At 44.0% G+C, this 14621-nt stretch overlaps 1 protein-coding gene across 3 annotated transcripts in view; it reads left to right on the top strand.

Annotated features, from left to right (window-relative positions):
• Nucleotides 1-400: 400 nt before the first annotated feature.
• LOC102303826 (transcription activator BRG1) overlaps nt 401-14621 on the top strand; it is a 17995-nt gene continuing 3774 nt past the window's right edge. Inside the window, exons 1-28 of one of the 3 annotated variants that reach the window (XM_014341175.2) lie at nt 401-619; nt 1058-1314; nt 2084-2216; nt 2743-3285; nt 3486-3584; nt 3816-4074; nt 5050-5176; nt 5348-5521; nt 5617-5790; nt 5885-6058; nt 6172-6219; nt 6673-6803; nt 8957-9014; nt 9125-9234; nt 9349-9496; nt 10616-10779; nt 10895-10961; nt 11041-11151; nt 11720-11962; nt 12053-12166; nt 12326-12433; nt 12646-12732; nt 12959-13005; nt 13100-13266; nt 13392-13555; nt 13809-14069; nt 14153-14230; nt 14331-14549. In XM_014341175.2, the coding sequence (XP_014196661.1) occupies nt 1099-1314; nt 2084-2216; nt 2743-3285; nt 3486-3584; nt 3816-4074; nt 5050-5176; nt 5348-5521; nt 5617-5790; nt 5885-6058; nt 6172-6219; nt 6673-6803; nt 8957-9014; nt 9125-9234; nt 9349-9496; nt 10616-10779; nt 10895-10961; nt 11041-11151; nt 11720-11962; nt 12053-12166; nt 12326-12433; nt 12646-12732; nt 12959-13005; nt 13100-13266; nt 13392-13555; nt 13809-14069; nt 14153-14230; nt 14331-14549 (4224 nt within the window). In that variant the 5' untranslated portion in view covers nt 401-619; nt 1058-1098. Of the gene's footprint in view, nt 620-1057; nt 1315-2083; nt 2217-2742; nt 3286-3485; nt 3585-3815; nt 4075-5049; nt 5177-5347; nt 5522-5616; nt 5791-5884; nt 6059-6171; nt 6220-6672; nt 6804-8956; nt 9015-9124; nt 9235-9348; nt 9497-10615; nt 10780-10894; nt 10962-11040; nt 11152-11189; nt 11507-11719; nt 11963-12052; nt 12167-12325; nt 12434-12645; nt 12733-12958; nt 13006-13099; nt 13267-13391; nt 13556-13808; nt 14070-14152; nt 14231-14330; nt 14550-14621 lie in introns of those variants that run through there. The other 2 variants (XM_005945740.3, XM_042213520.1) reach the window with 2 other exon arrangements.

The raw sequence follows: 14621 nt of genomic DNA, 5'->3' as shown, positions 1-14621 counted from the left end.
AGCATGCAGTATGTATTTTATTTAAATTTATTTATTTTTTTGTGCTTTACAGAATCGAGACTAAATTAAAAAAACGGGACAAACACTGCATATTTAAAAGAAAGCACGCAATGAATGAAAAGTGCAAAACCTCACAATAAATTCTCAAAATTAAAAATGCCAAATGTGCACTGCAGAAAACGGTGTATTTTGGTTGTGTGTGTTGCTTTTGAAGGTTGCAGTTATTAAGTCGCGTGATTCTAATACCTGTGTTCACAGCCACCGTTCACGATTTCACTGTTGTGGGTGAAATCTAGCCACAGGTTATCTCGACATTTAATATTCCACGATTATTTTGGATTTTCAAACAAGAATTCAGGGTTGATGCACGCCGAGTACAGGTTTGCCGTCTCTGCGCACGCATGCGCGCTGCCGTGCGGCCGTGACTAGACATTCGGTCATAGGAGCTGTGGAGGGGGGCGCTCGAGCCACGTCGGTGAAAGAAATCAACGCTTGCAGGCAGATTACAAAGAGGGTGAGTAGGCTAATTGCGACAACTGCTGCATCTTCCTTCATCACCCGCAAATATCAGCTCGGGAGCGCAGAAATCCACCCAGGACTGCCAATCCTGTTGATGCGGGTAGGTCTGTCGCACAAGCACAGTCCGCCATTCCCCTTTTTTATATTTAACGAGGCACCCTTTCATGCCAGAGTGAAAAGATTCTCAGCAGCACGGGCTCTTGTGCATAATTTACTGTATTTCCCCGTCTTCAGCTCAAGTTCAGTGGTAGACCCGGCAGCTGTAATTGCATATGCGCGCAACGGGTGATTTGGTGCAGCGCAGCTGGCGAGCAGAGAGTCTACATCTGATAGGCTGGACAAAAATTCACCCCTATCCCGCAAAGACTGTGCACCCTCATCATTTATTAGAAATGCAGCTGAAGTCATATGCAGACTTTATTGCCATGATTTTTTAATTGTCCAAACCAAAACCTTATTACTTCCTTCTCAGATAAGTAATTGGTGCATATTTCATTGCCCTCTTACTGAAATTTGTCATTTCTCTTCCTTCTCTCAGGTCCCTCCTGCTCATCCAGGAGCAGGAGATCCCAGGCGATCATGTCAACACCTGATCCCCCCATGGGAGGCACCCCTCGCCCTGGTCCCTCCCCTGGTCCGGGTCCTTCTCCTGGGGCTATGCTTGGCCCCAGCCCCGGACCCTCCCCAGGCTCCTCTCACAGTATGATGGGCCCCAGCCCTGGTCCTCCCTCCTCTGGACACTCCCAGCCAGGGCCCTCTGGATATGGCCCGGACAGCATGCACCCTCTGCACAAAGTAAGGGCATTCAGGCAGCAGTCCCAGTGAGACGCTCTCAGCAGCTGCTCGTGTTGCCGTCCTTTAGGGAACCGCAGTTTGTCAGCAATTACTTTTTAAACCTCATTGCTACAGATTTACAGTGACTCTTAAACAGAAAGGATTTAAACATTAATTTCACTTGCTTAAGAATGAAGTGTAGATGATGCACATGTACAGCAAAGCATTCAAGCATTTTCATCTTCAGATTTCCATCTTCATTTAAATTTGATGTTTTCATCATGCTTAATTTTGCTCTTTGTAGTTATAAGATCTAAATATCAATATAATGTTAATAGACACACATATTATCTAATATTTATTCACTAAATAAATGATTAACTACTAGCTAAGCTTGAAGGAAAATGTATCAGAAATATTTAACCTAAGAAAACCATTGATTTGTTCCACTGATTACGGGTACGTGATTTATTTCAGTGTTTTTTTCTAAACATTATTATTCACTGAGAGTTGAAAACTTGATATGCACTAAGTAGCACCTGTACCTGTGAACAATCAATGCTCCTCTTCCATATTTGACCCAAAAATCGAACATGTTTGACTTGACATTGGTTAACTGCTCTTACTCTACATGTTTTTTTTTTTCATATAACTATGCTTCTGCTTACTTACGTTTTGCCTTTGGTATTTGCTTTTTAACTCAGTGAAACTTCTGCAAATCTTCTGCAATGGCGACTATTGTTCAAAACTGATAGTGTTTAACTTCAGCACTGTCTGATTCCTCCCACAGCCCATGGAGGGTTTGCACGAGAAAAGCTTGAGTGAGGAGAGCCGTTTAAGTCAGATGAAGGGACTGTCAGTGAGACAGGGCGGGCACAGTGGTATGGGCCCCCCACCCAGTCCTCTAGACCAACACTCACAAGGTAGGCATGTTACCTAAACCATTCTTAAGCAATTTGCTTAATTCCTACATTGCGTAAGACATGTGACGGCTTTTAAGCATGACTTAACGGCAGTGGTGTGACTATGTGTCCTGACTGGCTCAGAGGGGAGTGTCTCTGTTGTCACCAGCTGTAACATGAACCATGAAAACCGTTTCACTGTTTCATTATTGAAATACTGAATGATATACAACTGTCATGGCTCAGTCTGGCTCAGACAAAGACAGCCTGCTCTGTGCTGTAAGGATGGGATATAGACAGGCTTAACGTGGTGAATCACAGTTAACAATCTCCTGGAAATAATCATAACAATAATAATAATCCAGGATTTGATCAAATTTAGACAATAATTTATTGTTTGTTAGAGTTTGCCTCAGGTTTGGTACGATGATAAGTTTTGTGTTTTGTGCTTGGCTTGAAGACTGTAAGATTATTATCAAATTTTCCTTTGAGGACCCGTAGAGAGTGATTCTCTCTACCTGCCTGCCTTTTTCTCTGTGTATTCCAGGCTACCACTCTCCATTAGGTGGCTCTGATCACTCAAGTCCCATCCCTTCAAATGGTCCCCCCTCTGGGCCCCTTATGCCCTCATCATCTTCCTCCTCTTCCTCTGGTGGTCCTGGCTCTGCCTCTACACCATTAGATGGCTCCAGTGGAGATCAGCACATTTTGGGTCCTAATAACCGACCCGTCCCTCCAGGCAGTTCTGGACCAGGTCCAAGCCCTGGACCCAGTCTTGGCCCCAGTGTCCCTAGCCTTGGTCCTGGCCTTGATACCAGCGGCCCTGCGGGACCTGGAGGTCCTGGTGGTCCAACTCCCTTTAACCAGAACCAGCTTCACCAACTTAGAGCCCAGATCATGGCTTATAAGATGCTAGCCCGGGGACAGCCCCTCCCAGACCACCTTCAAATAGCTGTCCAAGGAAAGAGGCCGATGCCAGGGATGCAGCAGCCCATGCCTAGTCTGGCTCCCGGAGCTGGAGGAGGGCCAGGAGGTGGTCCAACAGGACCAGGGCCAGGGCCAATGGGCTCAGGCTACAGCCGAGGTCACGGTGAGCAAGCATGAGGAATGTCCGAAATAGCAGTACTGTTTCTTATAACCTGAGGGTGAATACATAGAAGACTAATTCACACCTCCACTTTAAGTCTTCCTCAGCGTTTCATAAATCTCCCACAGTATTGTTTCGAAAATTTTAACAAGGCCTTGTTATGGATATCATCCGTATTCAATCTGCATTCTTTGATTTCTTAGGAATGATGGGTCCAAATATGCCTCCCCCCGGCCCATCGGGAACCCCAGTTGGGATGCAGGGTCAAAATACTAATGGACCTCCCAAGTCATGGCCCGAAGGTACGTGGTGCTGGTATAAGACCTTGTGGAAACTGACTGTCTCTTCACTAGGAGCATCTTTGTTGAAACCTAGTTAGGCTGTTAGTGTAAAAACGGCTGACTAAGTGCTGATAGAAGAGATGAACTATGCTGTCGTACAGTGTTAGTTCTGCTGTAATTCCTAATTTTCCTTTAGACGTTCATCATTTTGTGTAGACCACAGTGACTTTTCCTCACTACACTTTCCTCCAGGCCCCATGGTGAACGCAGCAGCCCCCTCCAACGCTCCACAAAAACTCATCCCCCCTCAGCCCACTGGCCGGCCATCTCCTGCTCCCCCTTCAGTTCCGCCGGCTGCCTCCCCGGTGATGCCCCCGCAGACCCAGTCTCCCGGCCAGCCTGCGCAGCCTACTCCCATGATGCCTTACCATGCCAAACAGAACCGCATTACACCCATTCAGAAACCCTGTGGCCTCGACCCCGTGGAGATACTGCAGGAGAGGGAGTACAGGTAGCCAAGTCTTTTGGGGGATGCGCTATCCTCTGTCCCATTTATTTATCTGTTGAACAAAATAGTTAAATTGAGCTTTAGTTATCTGACTCTTAAGGGTTGTATATGTACCATAATCAGTACATATATTTAGAGATGGCAAACTTTACTTTGTGTTAAAACTTTTAAAGCATATAATATTTACCACAAGCTTTTTCTTGTATATTTTCTATCTTATGTTTATAATATAGTACAAAAAAATCAAAAGTACAAAACAATACATCATTTTTTTGCATCGACATTTGGGAAGCAAATCTTCTATCAAACCCAGTTTTGCTGTTTTTTTCCACACCAGAATTGAATCATTTCTTCCTTTTCCACTTGCCTTTCCACCAAATTCCCACAAATTTGGCTCGAGTCTTTCTATGTAATCTTTCTGACCAGGAGACAAACAGATGGCAGTGATCACAAACTTCATGACTTTCAAACTTGTTTGCGTAAGTCAAACCAAAGTTAAAGCTAAAGTTCAAAGCCCATGCATGAGTACTCGTGCCTGCACTAAGTTGCCTCTGCGTTGTGTAATATGTCATCAGTTCTTTTATTTAAATGATTGGCAGCTCATTGGAGTAAGGACCTAGCATGTCATCTGTAAATTTTTTAAAGATGTCGGCACTCCACTGGCAAAGTTCTCGACTCCAACACCTCAAACACTTCACACAGTTGCAAAGTGATTTTGTTTTTGTCCTGGTTTCAATGCACCCCTCTCTCTGAAGGGAACTTTGGTTTTTTAGTGCTTATTTAGTTGTATGGCACAATGTTAGTGTTAGCATACTTCTGCACACCTAGACTAAAGGCTGTTAATATCTCAGTAGTACCTTTTCTCTTCTGTGTGCTATGGTAGTTGTGGTTTTGATGTTTCATAATTCTCACCATCAGCTCCTGCACAAACAACCTTTTTTTCTGGGATATAACTACTCGTTGTACCTGCTTCTTCAGGTTACAAGCTCGTATAACCCATCGCATTGCTGAGCTAGAGAATCTACCGGGTTCTCTGGCTGGTGATTTACGAACCAAAGCCACCATAGAGCTCAAAGCCCTGCGACTACTTAACTTCCAGAGACAGGTATGCACTACAGTCACATCCTCACCTCGAACCTTGACAGTAATGCATCGTTGGCAGTTATGGTGAATCAGAGACCATTACGGTTTGTGTGTTTGTTTTCAGTGTGGATGGTTCTGCTGGTGAGTTTACATTTTCTGTGTGTTTTCTATTGTGTCTCTCTCTCTCTAAAAGCTGCGTCAGGAGGTGGTGGTGTGTATGCGCCGTGACACAGCTCTAGAGACCGCCCTTGATGCCAAGGCCTACAAGCGAAGCAAGCGACAGTCTCTCCGCGAAGCCCGCATCACAGAGAAACTGGAGAAACAGCAGAAGATTGAACAAGAACGCAAACGTAGACAAAAACATCAGGTTGAGCCCAAACTTCGAGGTTAACTGTGATATTTTTTTAAAGTTTTGCTTCTGACTGATAATCTCTTTCTGTCCTTCATCCAATCTAAACAAAGGAGTACCTCAACAGCATCCTTCAGCACGCCAAAGACTTCAAGGAGTACCACCGTTCGATCACAGGCAAAATCCAGAAACTGACCAAAGCTGTGGCCACCTACCACGCCAACACCGAGCGGGAGCAGAAGAAGGAGAATGAGCGTATTGAGAAAGAGAGGATGAGGAGGCTCATGGTAAAAAGAAGAAACTATAATATCACTTAATGCCCATCACGAACGTAGCAGTACACAAATCCCTCCTACACATTGTACCATATTTTTTACCCAGGCTGAGGATGAGGAGGGCTACCGCAAACTCATCGACCAGAAGAAGGATAAGCGCTTGGCCTACCTGCTGCAGCAGACCGACGAGTACGTTGCAAACCTCACAGAGCTGGTCCGAGCTCACAAAGCTGCACAGGCCCTCAAGGAGAAGAAAAAGAAGAAAAAGAAAAAGAAGAAGGTACACCGACAAACACAGACACTCCACTGTAAAGTCTGCGTAACACTGATTTTTGTTTCTGATTATGTTCTGTCGCGTATAACCTGATTACTTATTTTTCCCTTATGTTGCAGGTGGAGAATGCAGAGGGTCAGACTCCTGCTATGGGTCCTGATGGAGAGGTGAGCAAATGCAGAAGCCTTAATGAAGACTGTAGAGATAAAGACATGGTACAGGAGTAGAAGCTGCAGTTTTAAGTCACTGTTCACTGCGGGGAATCATTTCTTCAGCTCGATTCTCATCAGGCACAAACGGCGCTGACATCACATGACATGGTAACCCGCAACAGGAGACCAAACAAAAGCCTTTTGCTACTCGGAAAACAAGCAAAATATCACCCGCTATTTGACTGAGCACAATGATAAACACCTGGACTTTATCACAACAAGAAAGCAAAGTGGTTTCGCTGTAAAAAATATTTATAGAGCACGTGTTGTACTGAATTACAAATAATTGGGAATTTGCTTGATACTGTGAACTTGTTTGTTTGATCAAATAGCTGCAGCGCCAGTGATTAACCATCTGAATCTCTGTCGGCATTTAAAGTCTTAAACAAACCCTCTCTACTCCTGCAGCCTCTAGATGAGACGAGTCAGATGAGTGACCTGCCGGTGAAGGTCATCCACGTGGACAGTGGGAATATCCTGACAGGGTTGGACGCTCCCAAAGCTGGACAGCTGGAAACTTGGCTGGAGATGAACCCTGGGTGAGTCTGGATGCAAAGAGGAAGGAACTTGTGCAAATGTTTATAGAAAAGACATATAAATGTTTTAATGCAATTGCCCAGAGAGATGATGTTTACAGGTTATTAATTTTTCTGCACGTCTTATACTGAACACAGTCTCTTAGGTAGATCTTAACACAAACATTCAGGATCAAGGATAGAGGGATCATTCTTTGATGTTTGAGGGTATGGTGATATCACACAGCCTGTTGGGTGTAATTCATTTCAAATTCATTAAAACTGTAATTACATTACACTTGCAATTATGTCGTTACATTACAAAGGTTCTTCAGTTGACTCCACACTTTTCATAGAAAAAAAACATCAAACTGGCCTGTCTTTTGTTCTTTTCTTTTGTTCGCTGATTTCAGTTCATGTGCAGTGATCTACAGCTTTTGAGGAGTATGGATATGCGTATTACTTTTATTTTTAATGCACCAAAGGACAAAAAAATCTGGTGAAAAGCTATGTCCAGGACAGACAAAACACACAGCACAGAAAACACTTTTAGTTAAGGGGTGGAAGAGCGGTGTGTTATCTCGTGGCAAGAAGGTCCCGTGTTTGAATTCGCTGGCTGGAGCCTTCCTGTCTAGAGTTTGCATGTTCTCCCTGTTGGTGCTTTCTGGGTACTCCGGCTTCTTCCACAGTCCAAAGACATGCACGTTAGTTTTACTGGTGGTTCTATACTGGCCTTAGGTGTTAATTTGAGTATGAATAGTTGTCTGTCTCAGTATATGTCTGTGAAGGTTCTCAGTCATCCAGGTCATCGTAATCAAAGGAGCTTGGAAAGAAAAGCGTCTGGACTTCTTTAAGTTGCTTGAAGATGTTTCACCTCTCATCCGAGAAGCTTCTTCAGTTCTAAGGTCAAATGGTGGGGAGCCCCAGATTTAAACCTAGTGGGAGTTTCCTCCCAAAGAGGGACAAAAGGACCCCCTGATGATCCTCTAATCACATGAGCCAAGGTGTGAAAATGGGTGTGGGTCCCAATCAGCCAGAGTTTCAGGTGAGCTCATTGTGAAACCTGGCCCCACCTTATCATGTGAATTCCTGAGGTCAGATGGCCCAGGATGTGAGTGGGTGTTAAAGCGTGTGGGGAGGGATCTCAAAACTGGATTATAGATGGCAGAGAGTTGGTGTCGTAAACCACCGCCTCTGTTCAAAGATGGTCGCTCACAGTGGACATAGATGGCTTCTTTCACTCCTCTTTCAAACCATCTGTCCTCTCTGTCCAAAATGTGAACATTGGCATCCTCGAAAGAGTGTCCTTTATCCTTAAGATGCAGATGGACTGCTGAGTCTTGTCCTGTGGAGGTGGCTCTTCTGTGTTGTGCCATGCGCTTGTGAAGTGGCTGTTTGGTCTCTCCAATGTAGAGGTCTGGGCATTCCTCGCTGCACTGTACAGCATACACCACATTGTTAAGTCTGTGTTTTGGAGTTTTGTCTTTCGGGTGAACCAGTTTTTGCCTGAGTGTGTTGCTGGGTCTGAAATGCTTGGAGAAGACTCTCCTGACACCATCTATAATCCAGTTTTGAGTTCCCTCCCCAGACCCACACCCATTTTCACACCTTTGCTCAAGTGATTAGAGGATCATCAGGGGGTCCTTTTGTCCCTCTGTGTGGGGAAACTCCCACTTGGTTTTAATCTGGGACTCTCCACCATTTGACCTTAGAACTGAAGAAGCTTCTCGGATGAGAGGTGAAACGTCTTCAAGCAACTTAAAGAAGTCCAGACGCTTTTCTTTGCAAGCTCCTTTGACTCTGTCTCAGTATGTTAGCCCTGCGATAGACTGGCGATCTGTCCAATTGTTCAAAATTTCACACAACCACATACTAACTGTACAAGTGATTAGCATTTACTTAAAATGACACAGCTGAGCATAACGACACCCGCAGCACAGATAGAGATTGAGCTTTACGGATGATTAAATCATTTGGAGAAATTTAGTTTTTAACAAAATAGTCTCATATATACATTTCTGCCCCACTTATTCAAAATGTTCAAGAACAGCAACATCTTCTCTTTGTTATTATTTGTCATTCAGCGGTTTTGTCGTTCCCTGACAGCTGCTTTCAGCGTTAAAGGACAATATCAAGGGACAAATTTTTTCAAAGTGTATTTATGTAAATTTGTCCAGATATGAGGTGGCTCCCCGCTCAGACAGTGAAGACAGCGAGGAGGAGGAAGAGGAGGAGGTTGGTTTAATTATTTTTTTATTTTTTTGTGAGATGTGTTTGAAGCCACTTCATATTCGTTCATCCAGTGGGAGTTAAAAGCAACTTTTAGTTCACATGCTGTCTCTCAGGAGGAAGAAGAGGAGCCTCAGCCTTCGGCAGCTCCAGTAGAGGACAAGATGAAGATTACAGACCCAGACAGTGAAGATGTGTCAGAGGTGGACGTCCGACACATCATTGAGTGAGTTCATGTAACGTTCATTTTTGTGCAACGTATGTGCTGTTTAAATACAGCGAATTCCACCAAATGTCATTAATTTTGTGACTGATTAAGACTTTACGTGTCATTTTACAGAAATGCTAAACAGGACGTGGACGATGAGTATAGCGGTGCAGCGTTTGCTCGAGGACTCCAGTCGTATTACTCTGTGGCTCACGCTGTCACAGAGAAGGTGGAGAAACAGTCCAGCTTGTTGATAAATGGGCAGCTTAAACAGTATCAGGTGAACACGCACAAGCACAAGCAAGTACACGAAGCACTGACAAATCCTGCAGTTCAGACATTTTACATCTTTAGCTGCACGCTGGTCAGGACTGGATATTGTTTATACTTCATCAGAATACTTTAATAATCCCAAAGGAAATTATGCACTTACTCTGCTTCTTCTTCTGGTTGTTGCCATATTAATTAAAGACATAGAGACATTAAAAGGCGAATTAATTTGAAGGTTGCCATAATTCAGTGGTTTTCAGGCTTTTTATTACAAAATGCAGTGGGGGAGATAATTATTTGATCCTCTGCTGAATTTGTAAGTTTGCTGACTTACAAAGAAACGCTCTTTCTTACAAAACAAGGTAGGATTTTCAAATTAATTTGAGGCGGAGGGGTAGTGGGCAGTGGGGATAGGTTAATTGATTAGTCTAAATTGCCCATAGGTGTGAATTCTGTGTGTTAGCCCTGCGACAGACTGGCGACCTGTCCAGGGTGTACCCCGCCTCTCGCCCTATGATAGCTGGGATAGGGTCCAGCATCCCCTGCAACCCTGAAAAGGATAAGTGGAAGCGAATGGATGGATGGAAGGGGTAGAATTTTTTAATATAGGCTTTTCTATTTTGCATCCGTCTGTCTATTCTCTTTAGCTTAGGGGGGCAGCTGTCATAGGGTCTATTGGGGGGCTAACGTTTTCTATTTTATTCTTTCATAATTTCTTTTGACTATTTCCACTACTTATCTATTATTTTTGCCTTTTCTGTTAGCCTTTCTCCTCAAATTTGTTCAGACCCAATTAATTCTTTCTTTAATTTATAGTAAATCTTATAGATTTGTTGAGCCATCTGTCCAGCATGCACTCAAAAACTACTATAGGTGTACCCCCATAGATTCTTATACCATTGCCATCAATATTCTATTTGTTTCAATAAAATAAGTATTTCTTTAATGCCCACATTAATGTTTTCTTATTTTCTTGGGATGTTTTTACGATTTTCTATGTGAGTGTCCTTTTTGGCAGATTCTTAAAAAGTAGGACTTTACATTGAAGCGGGACATCATAGGAAACAGAGTCTCTCAGATTTCAAAGCAGTAATAAATAACCCCCTCCTTCTTTTTTTTTGACTTTCAGATTAAAGGTTTGGAGTGGCTGGTTTCTCTTTATAACAACAACCTGAATGGGATCCTGGCTGATGAGATGGGTCTGGGAAAAACCATCCAGACTATCGCTCTCATCACATACCTCATGGAGCACAAACGGCTCAACGGACCCTACCTCATCATTGTACCTCTTTCGTGAGCTCGCACGCTTTTGCTATGACAGTGTTTCAGTCCTGCACAGCACTTAAATAAAGACGAATGTACCGGTAATAAATTGTTTAACTACACGTAAGCTGTCTCTCATTGACAGAACTCTTTCTAACTGGGTGTATGAGTTTGACAAATGGGCGCCATCAGTCGTTAAAGTGTCTTACAAGGTAACACAAAAATAGGCGTGCCTGTCTTTATCTTAAAATCTTCTAAAGAATTATTGAGATATTGAACCTTTTTTTTTAGGGGTCTCCTGCTGCTAGAAGAGCGTTTGTCCCTCAGCTGCGTAGTGGCAAGTTTAATGTTTTGCTCACCACTTATGAGTACATCATCAAGGACAAACAAGTACTGGCCAAGGTGAGTTTGACTGCACGGACAAACACAGACTCAAGGAAATGAGCGAACACATTGAGGCTGTGATGGCGTAGAGTTTCCTTTACAGATTAAAAACATTTTGTTTCTTTTCATACCTTATTTATCATACTTCTGTTTTACTTAAGGTTTTTGTGTCTTTGGCTCCTTAAATCCGCCCAAATCCTCTAAAAGTTTTTGAGTCTGGCCAATCTGACCTCCCCCTGCATCTCAGTGCTCTCTCTCCTAGGTCCTGCAACACACTGACACGACCTGTAAACCACGTCTCCCACTGTCCTCTGTGACCATCATGCTGCTATGCACTCATGTAGTCATATAGGGTTCCTGACTGTGCTCACAGGTGGGTGTTGCGCTTCAGGCAAGGCTTTCCCATGTGATGGTAACAGGTACTAGCCTGGGACTGGGCCAACTTGAGTCATCAGGACAAAGTGGACAAAAAAAAAATCCTCCTTTTACGCACTTTCAGTTATTGGTTTGATGTGGCTGGACAGGAGCAGTGATACAGGGTATTGGCACTGTGGTTTCGCCCACGTGATCCTCTTCTTTCCTTCAGATCCGTTGGAAGTACATGATTGTAGACGAAGGCCACCGCATGAAAAACCACCACTGTAAACTGACCCAGGTCCTGAACACCCATTACCTTGCTCCGCGGCGCGTTTTGCTGACGGGGACGCCGCTGCAGAACAAACTTCCTGAGTTGTGGGCGCTGCTCAATTTCCTCTTGCCCACTATCTTCAAGTGCTGCAGCACCTTCGAACAGTGGTTTAACGCCCCTTTCGCTATGACTGGAGAGAAGGTGTGCAGAAATATAGGAAGAGTTTTGAGGTTACAGCAGGGGTCTGTTTTGCTAAATAAGAGTGTGAAATTTCTCTTTCTTCCGCTTCAGGTGGACCTTAATGAAGAGGAGACAATTCTGATTATTCGTCGTCTCCATAAAGTGCTACGCCCCTTCCTGTTACGGAGGTTGAAGAAGGAGGTGGAGGCACAGCTTCCAGAAAAGGCATGTTTCACACGCACTGTAAAGGCAACATCCCGTTTAAGCAGCTTTTGTTTTCTTTAGCATCATTTCTTGAGGAGACGTATAGAAAATGAAGTTTTTCTGTTCTGATGTTGTGCATGCATGCTTAATGGAAACACATGTTTTTCTCCTATCCCTCAGGTGGAGTATGTGATCAAGTGTGACATGTCTTCTCTTCAGAGAGTCCTCTACAGGCACATGCAGGCCAAGGGAGTCCTGCTCACTGATGGATCAGAGAAAGACAAGAAGGTGAAGGAACACATAATTTGAAGTATTGTATTGTATTATGTCTGTGAAGGTTCTCAGTCATCCAGGTCATCGTAGTCTAAGGAGCTTGGAAAGAAAGTCCAGACGCTTTTCTTTCCATGTTGGATTTTTTTTTTTGCATGTACTTCAAGTCCACGTCCCACACTTCCCAGTTATTAGCAGTAAAAACATTTTTATCATATCACGGTCAATAGGGTAAAGGGGGCACGAAGACACTGATGAACACCATCATGCAGCTGAGGAAGATCTGCAATCACCCTTATATGTTTCAGCAAATAGAGGTAACACTGACGAGCCCGACACATAAATACTTTGTCTGTAGTTATTTGCCTGTGTTTCTCAGTCCTGCTCTTATCATCAGAGGTTCTCTTTATTATTATAATAGAGAGAATTTCTGAGGATAAGAGCAGCCATTTCTGACTTCTGTTTGATGTGTCAGTGAGCTAACGGTCATCAAAATAAAGCCACTGTTGAACTGAAATGTTCGGTTGTACATTGTGTTTGTAGGAATCCTTCTCTGAACATTTAGGATTCTCTGGTGGGATAGTTCAGGGGTAAGTACTGCTTCCTCTTTAGGTCCTGATCTCAAACACACACAAACAAACTGCAGCCTTTGTAAAAAAAAATATCCTCCTTTCGCTCCCTCAGTCCTGACCTGTATCGGGCATCGGGAAAGTTTGAGGTGCTGGATCGAATTCTGCCAAAGCTGAGAGCCACAAACCACAAAGTGCTGCTTTTCTGTCAGATGACCTCACTCATGACCATCATGGAGGACTACTTTGCCTACCGTAACTTCAAATACCTGCGTCTGGATGGTGAGACACTGATCTGTATGCGTATCACTTCTTGTTGTCCCCTTTTTATTAGTTTCCCTTTGGTTTATCTTTTTTGTGAATTATTGCCTGCATTTCCTCTTATTTCCCACCTTCATACCTCTCAGGCACAACAAAGGCTGAGGATAGAGGAATGTTACTGAAGACATTCAATGACCCAGAGTCAGAGTACTTTATTTTTCTCCTGAGCACAAGGGCTGGAGGCCTCGGCCTCAATCTGCAGTCTGCCGACACTGTAGTTATTTTTGACTCCGACTGGAACCCACATCAGGTGTGATGCATATTTATATTGATTTTTTTTTAATCAAATCAGCATTCAAGCTCATATCAGCTTTGATTTGCCTTTTTTTTTCGCACTTAGAGGCTGAAGATAAAAGTCCAGGGTCTGTCCTCAGAATACTGGGGAAGATATTTAGGTTTCAGTATTTAATATTGTAGTGTTCACAATTTATTGACAGTGAAAGCAGAAATGGCAAGGTTTGGCCTCCACAGCTTAACTTTCTTTATCTTTCTCTCCTACCCAGGACTTGCAGGCACAGGACAGAGCTCACCGCATTGGTCAGCAAAATGAGGTACGCGTGCTACGTCTCTGTACAGTCAACAGTGTCGAGGAGAAAATCCTGGCAGCGGCCAAATACAAACTAAATGTGGATCAAAAAGTTATCCAGGCCGGCATGTTCGACCAGAAGTCTTCCAGCCACGAGCGCAGGGCCTTTTTGCAGGCCATCCTGGAGCACGAGGAGCAAGACGAGGTCTGGGGTCAAGACGTGTGCCTACACATGAATGTGTGTGCGTGCATCGCCAACACACAATTTAAAGAGTGTGCTTTCCTCTGCTCTACCTGCCATTGTGTGTCTGCTGTATTCAGGAGGAGGATGAGGTGCCAGATGATGAGACGGTCAACCAGATGATTGCTAGGAGTGAAGAGGAGTTCGAGCTGTTCATGGTGAGTTTCTGTGTGTTTGAATGTGAGGTAAAGATTCAACCGCGCAATAATATTGTGTCCCCACATCTTTCCCTGTGTTTTCTTCTTCTTGCTTCCGTAGCGTATGGACCTGGACCGACGCCGCGAGGAGGCTCGTAACCCACGACGAAAACCACGGCTGATGGAGGAGGACGAGCTGCCCACGTGGATCATGAAGGACGATGCTGAGGTTGAGCGACTTACCTGTGAGGAAGAGGAGGAGAAAATGTTTGGCCGAGGTTCCCGACAACGGAAGGAAGTGGACTACAGCGATTCGCTGACTGAGAAGCAGTGGCTCAAGGTGCGCCTGAGACAAAGATTTCAGGATATAAATTGGCTTCTAAACTAACTGGCTTTCTGGAGGAAAAGGCAA

Source organism: Haplochromis burtoni, unplaced genomic scaffold, assembly GCF_018398535.1.
Source record: "Haplochromis burtoni strain Fernald_Lab_line unplaced genomic scaffold, NCSU_Asbu1 Contig_448, whole genome shotgun sequence".
Lineage (NCBI taxonomy): Eukaryota > Metazoa > Chordata > Actinopteri > Cichliformes > Cichlidae > Haplochromis > Haplochromis burtoni.
Note: the sequence above shows the minus strand (reverse complement) of the source record. Positions and strands in the feature narration are given on the sequence as shown.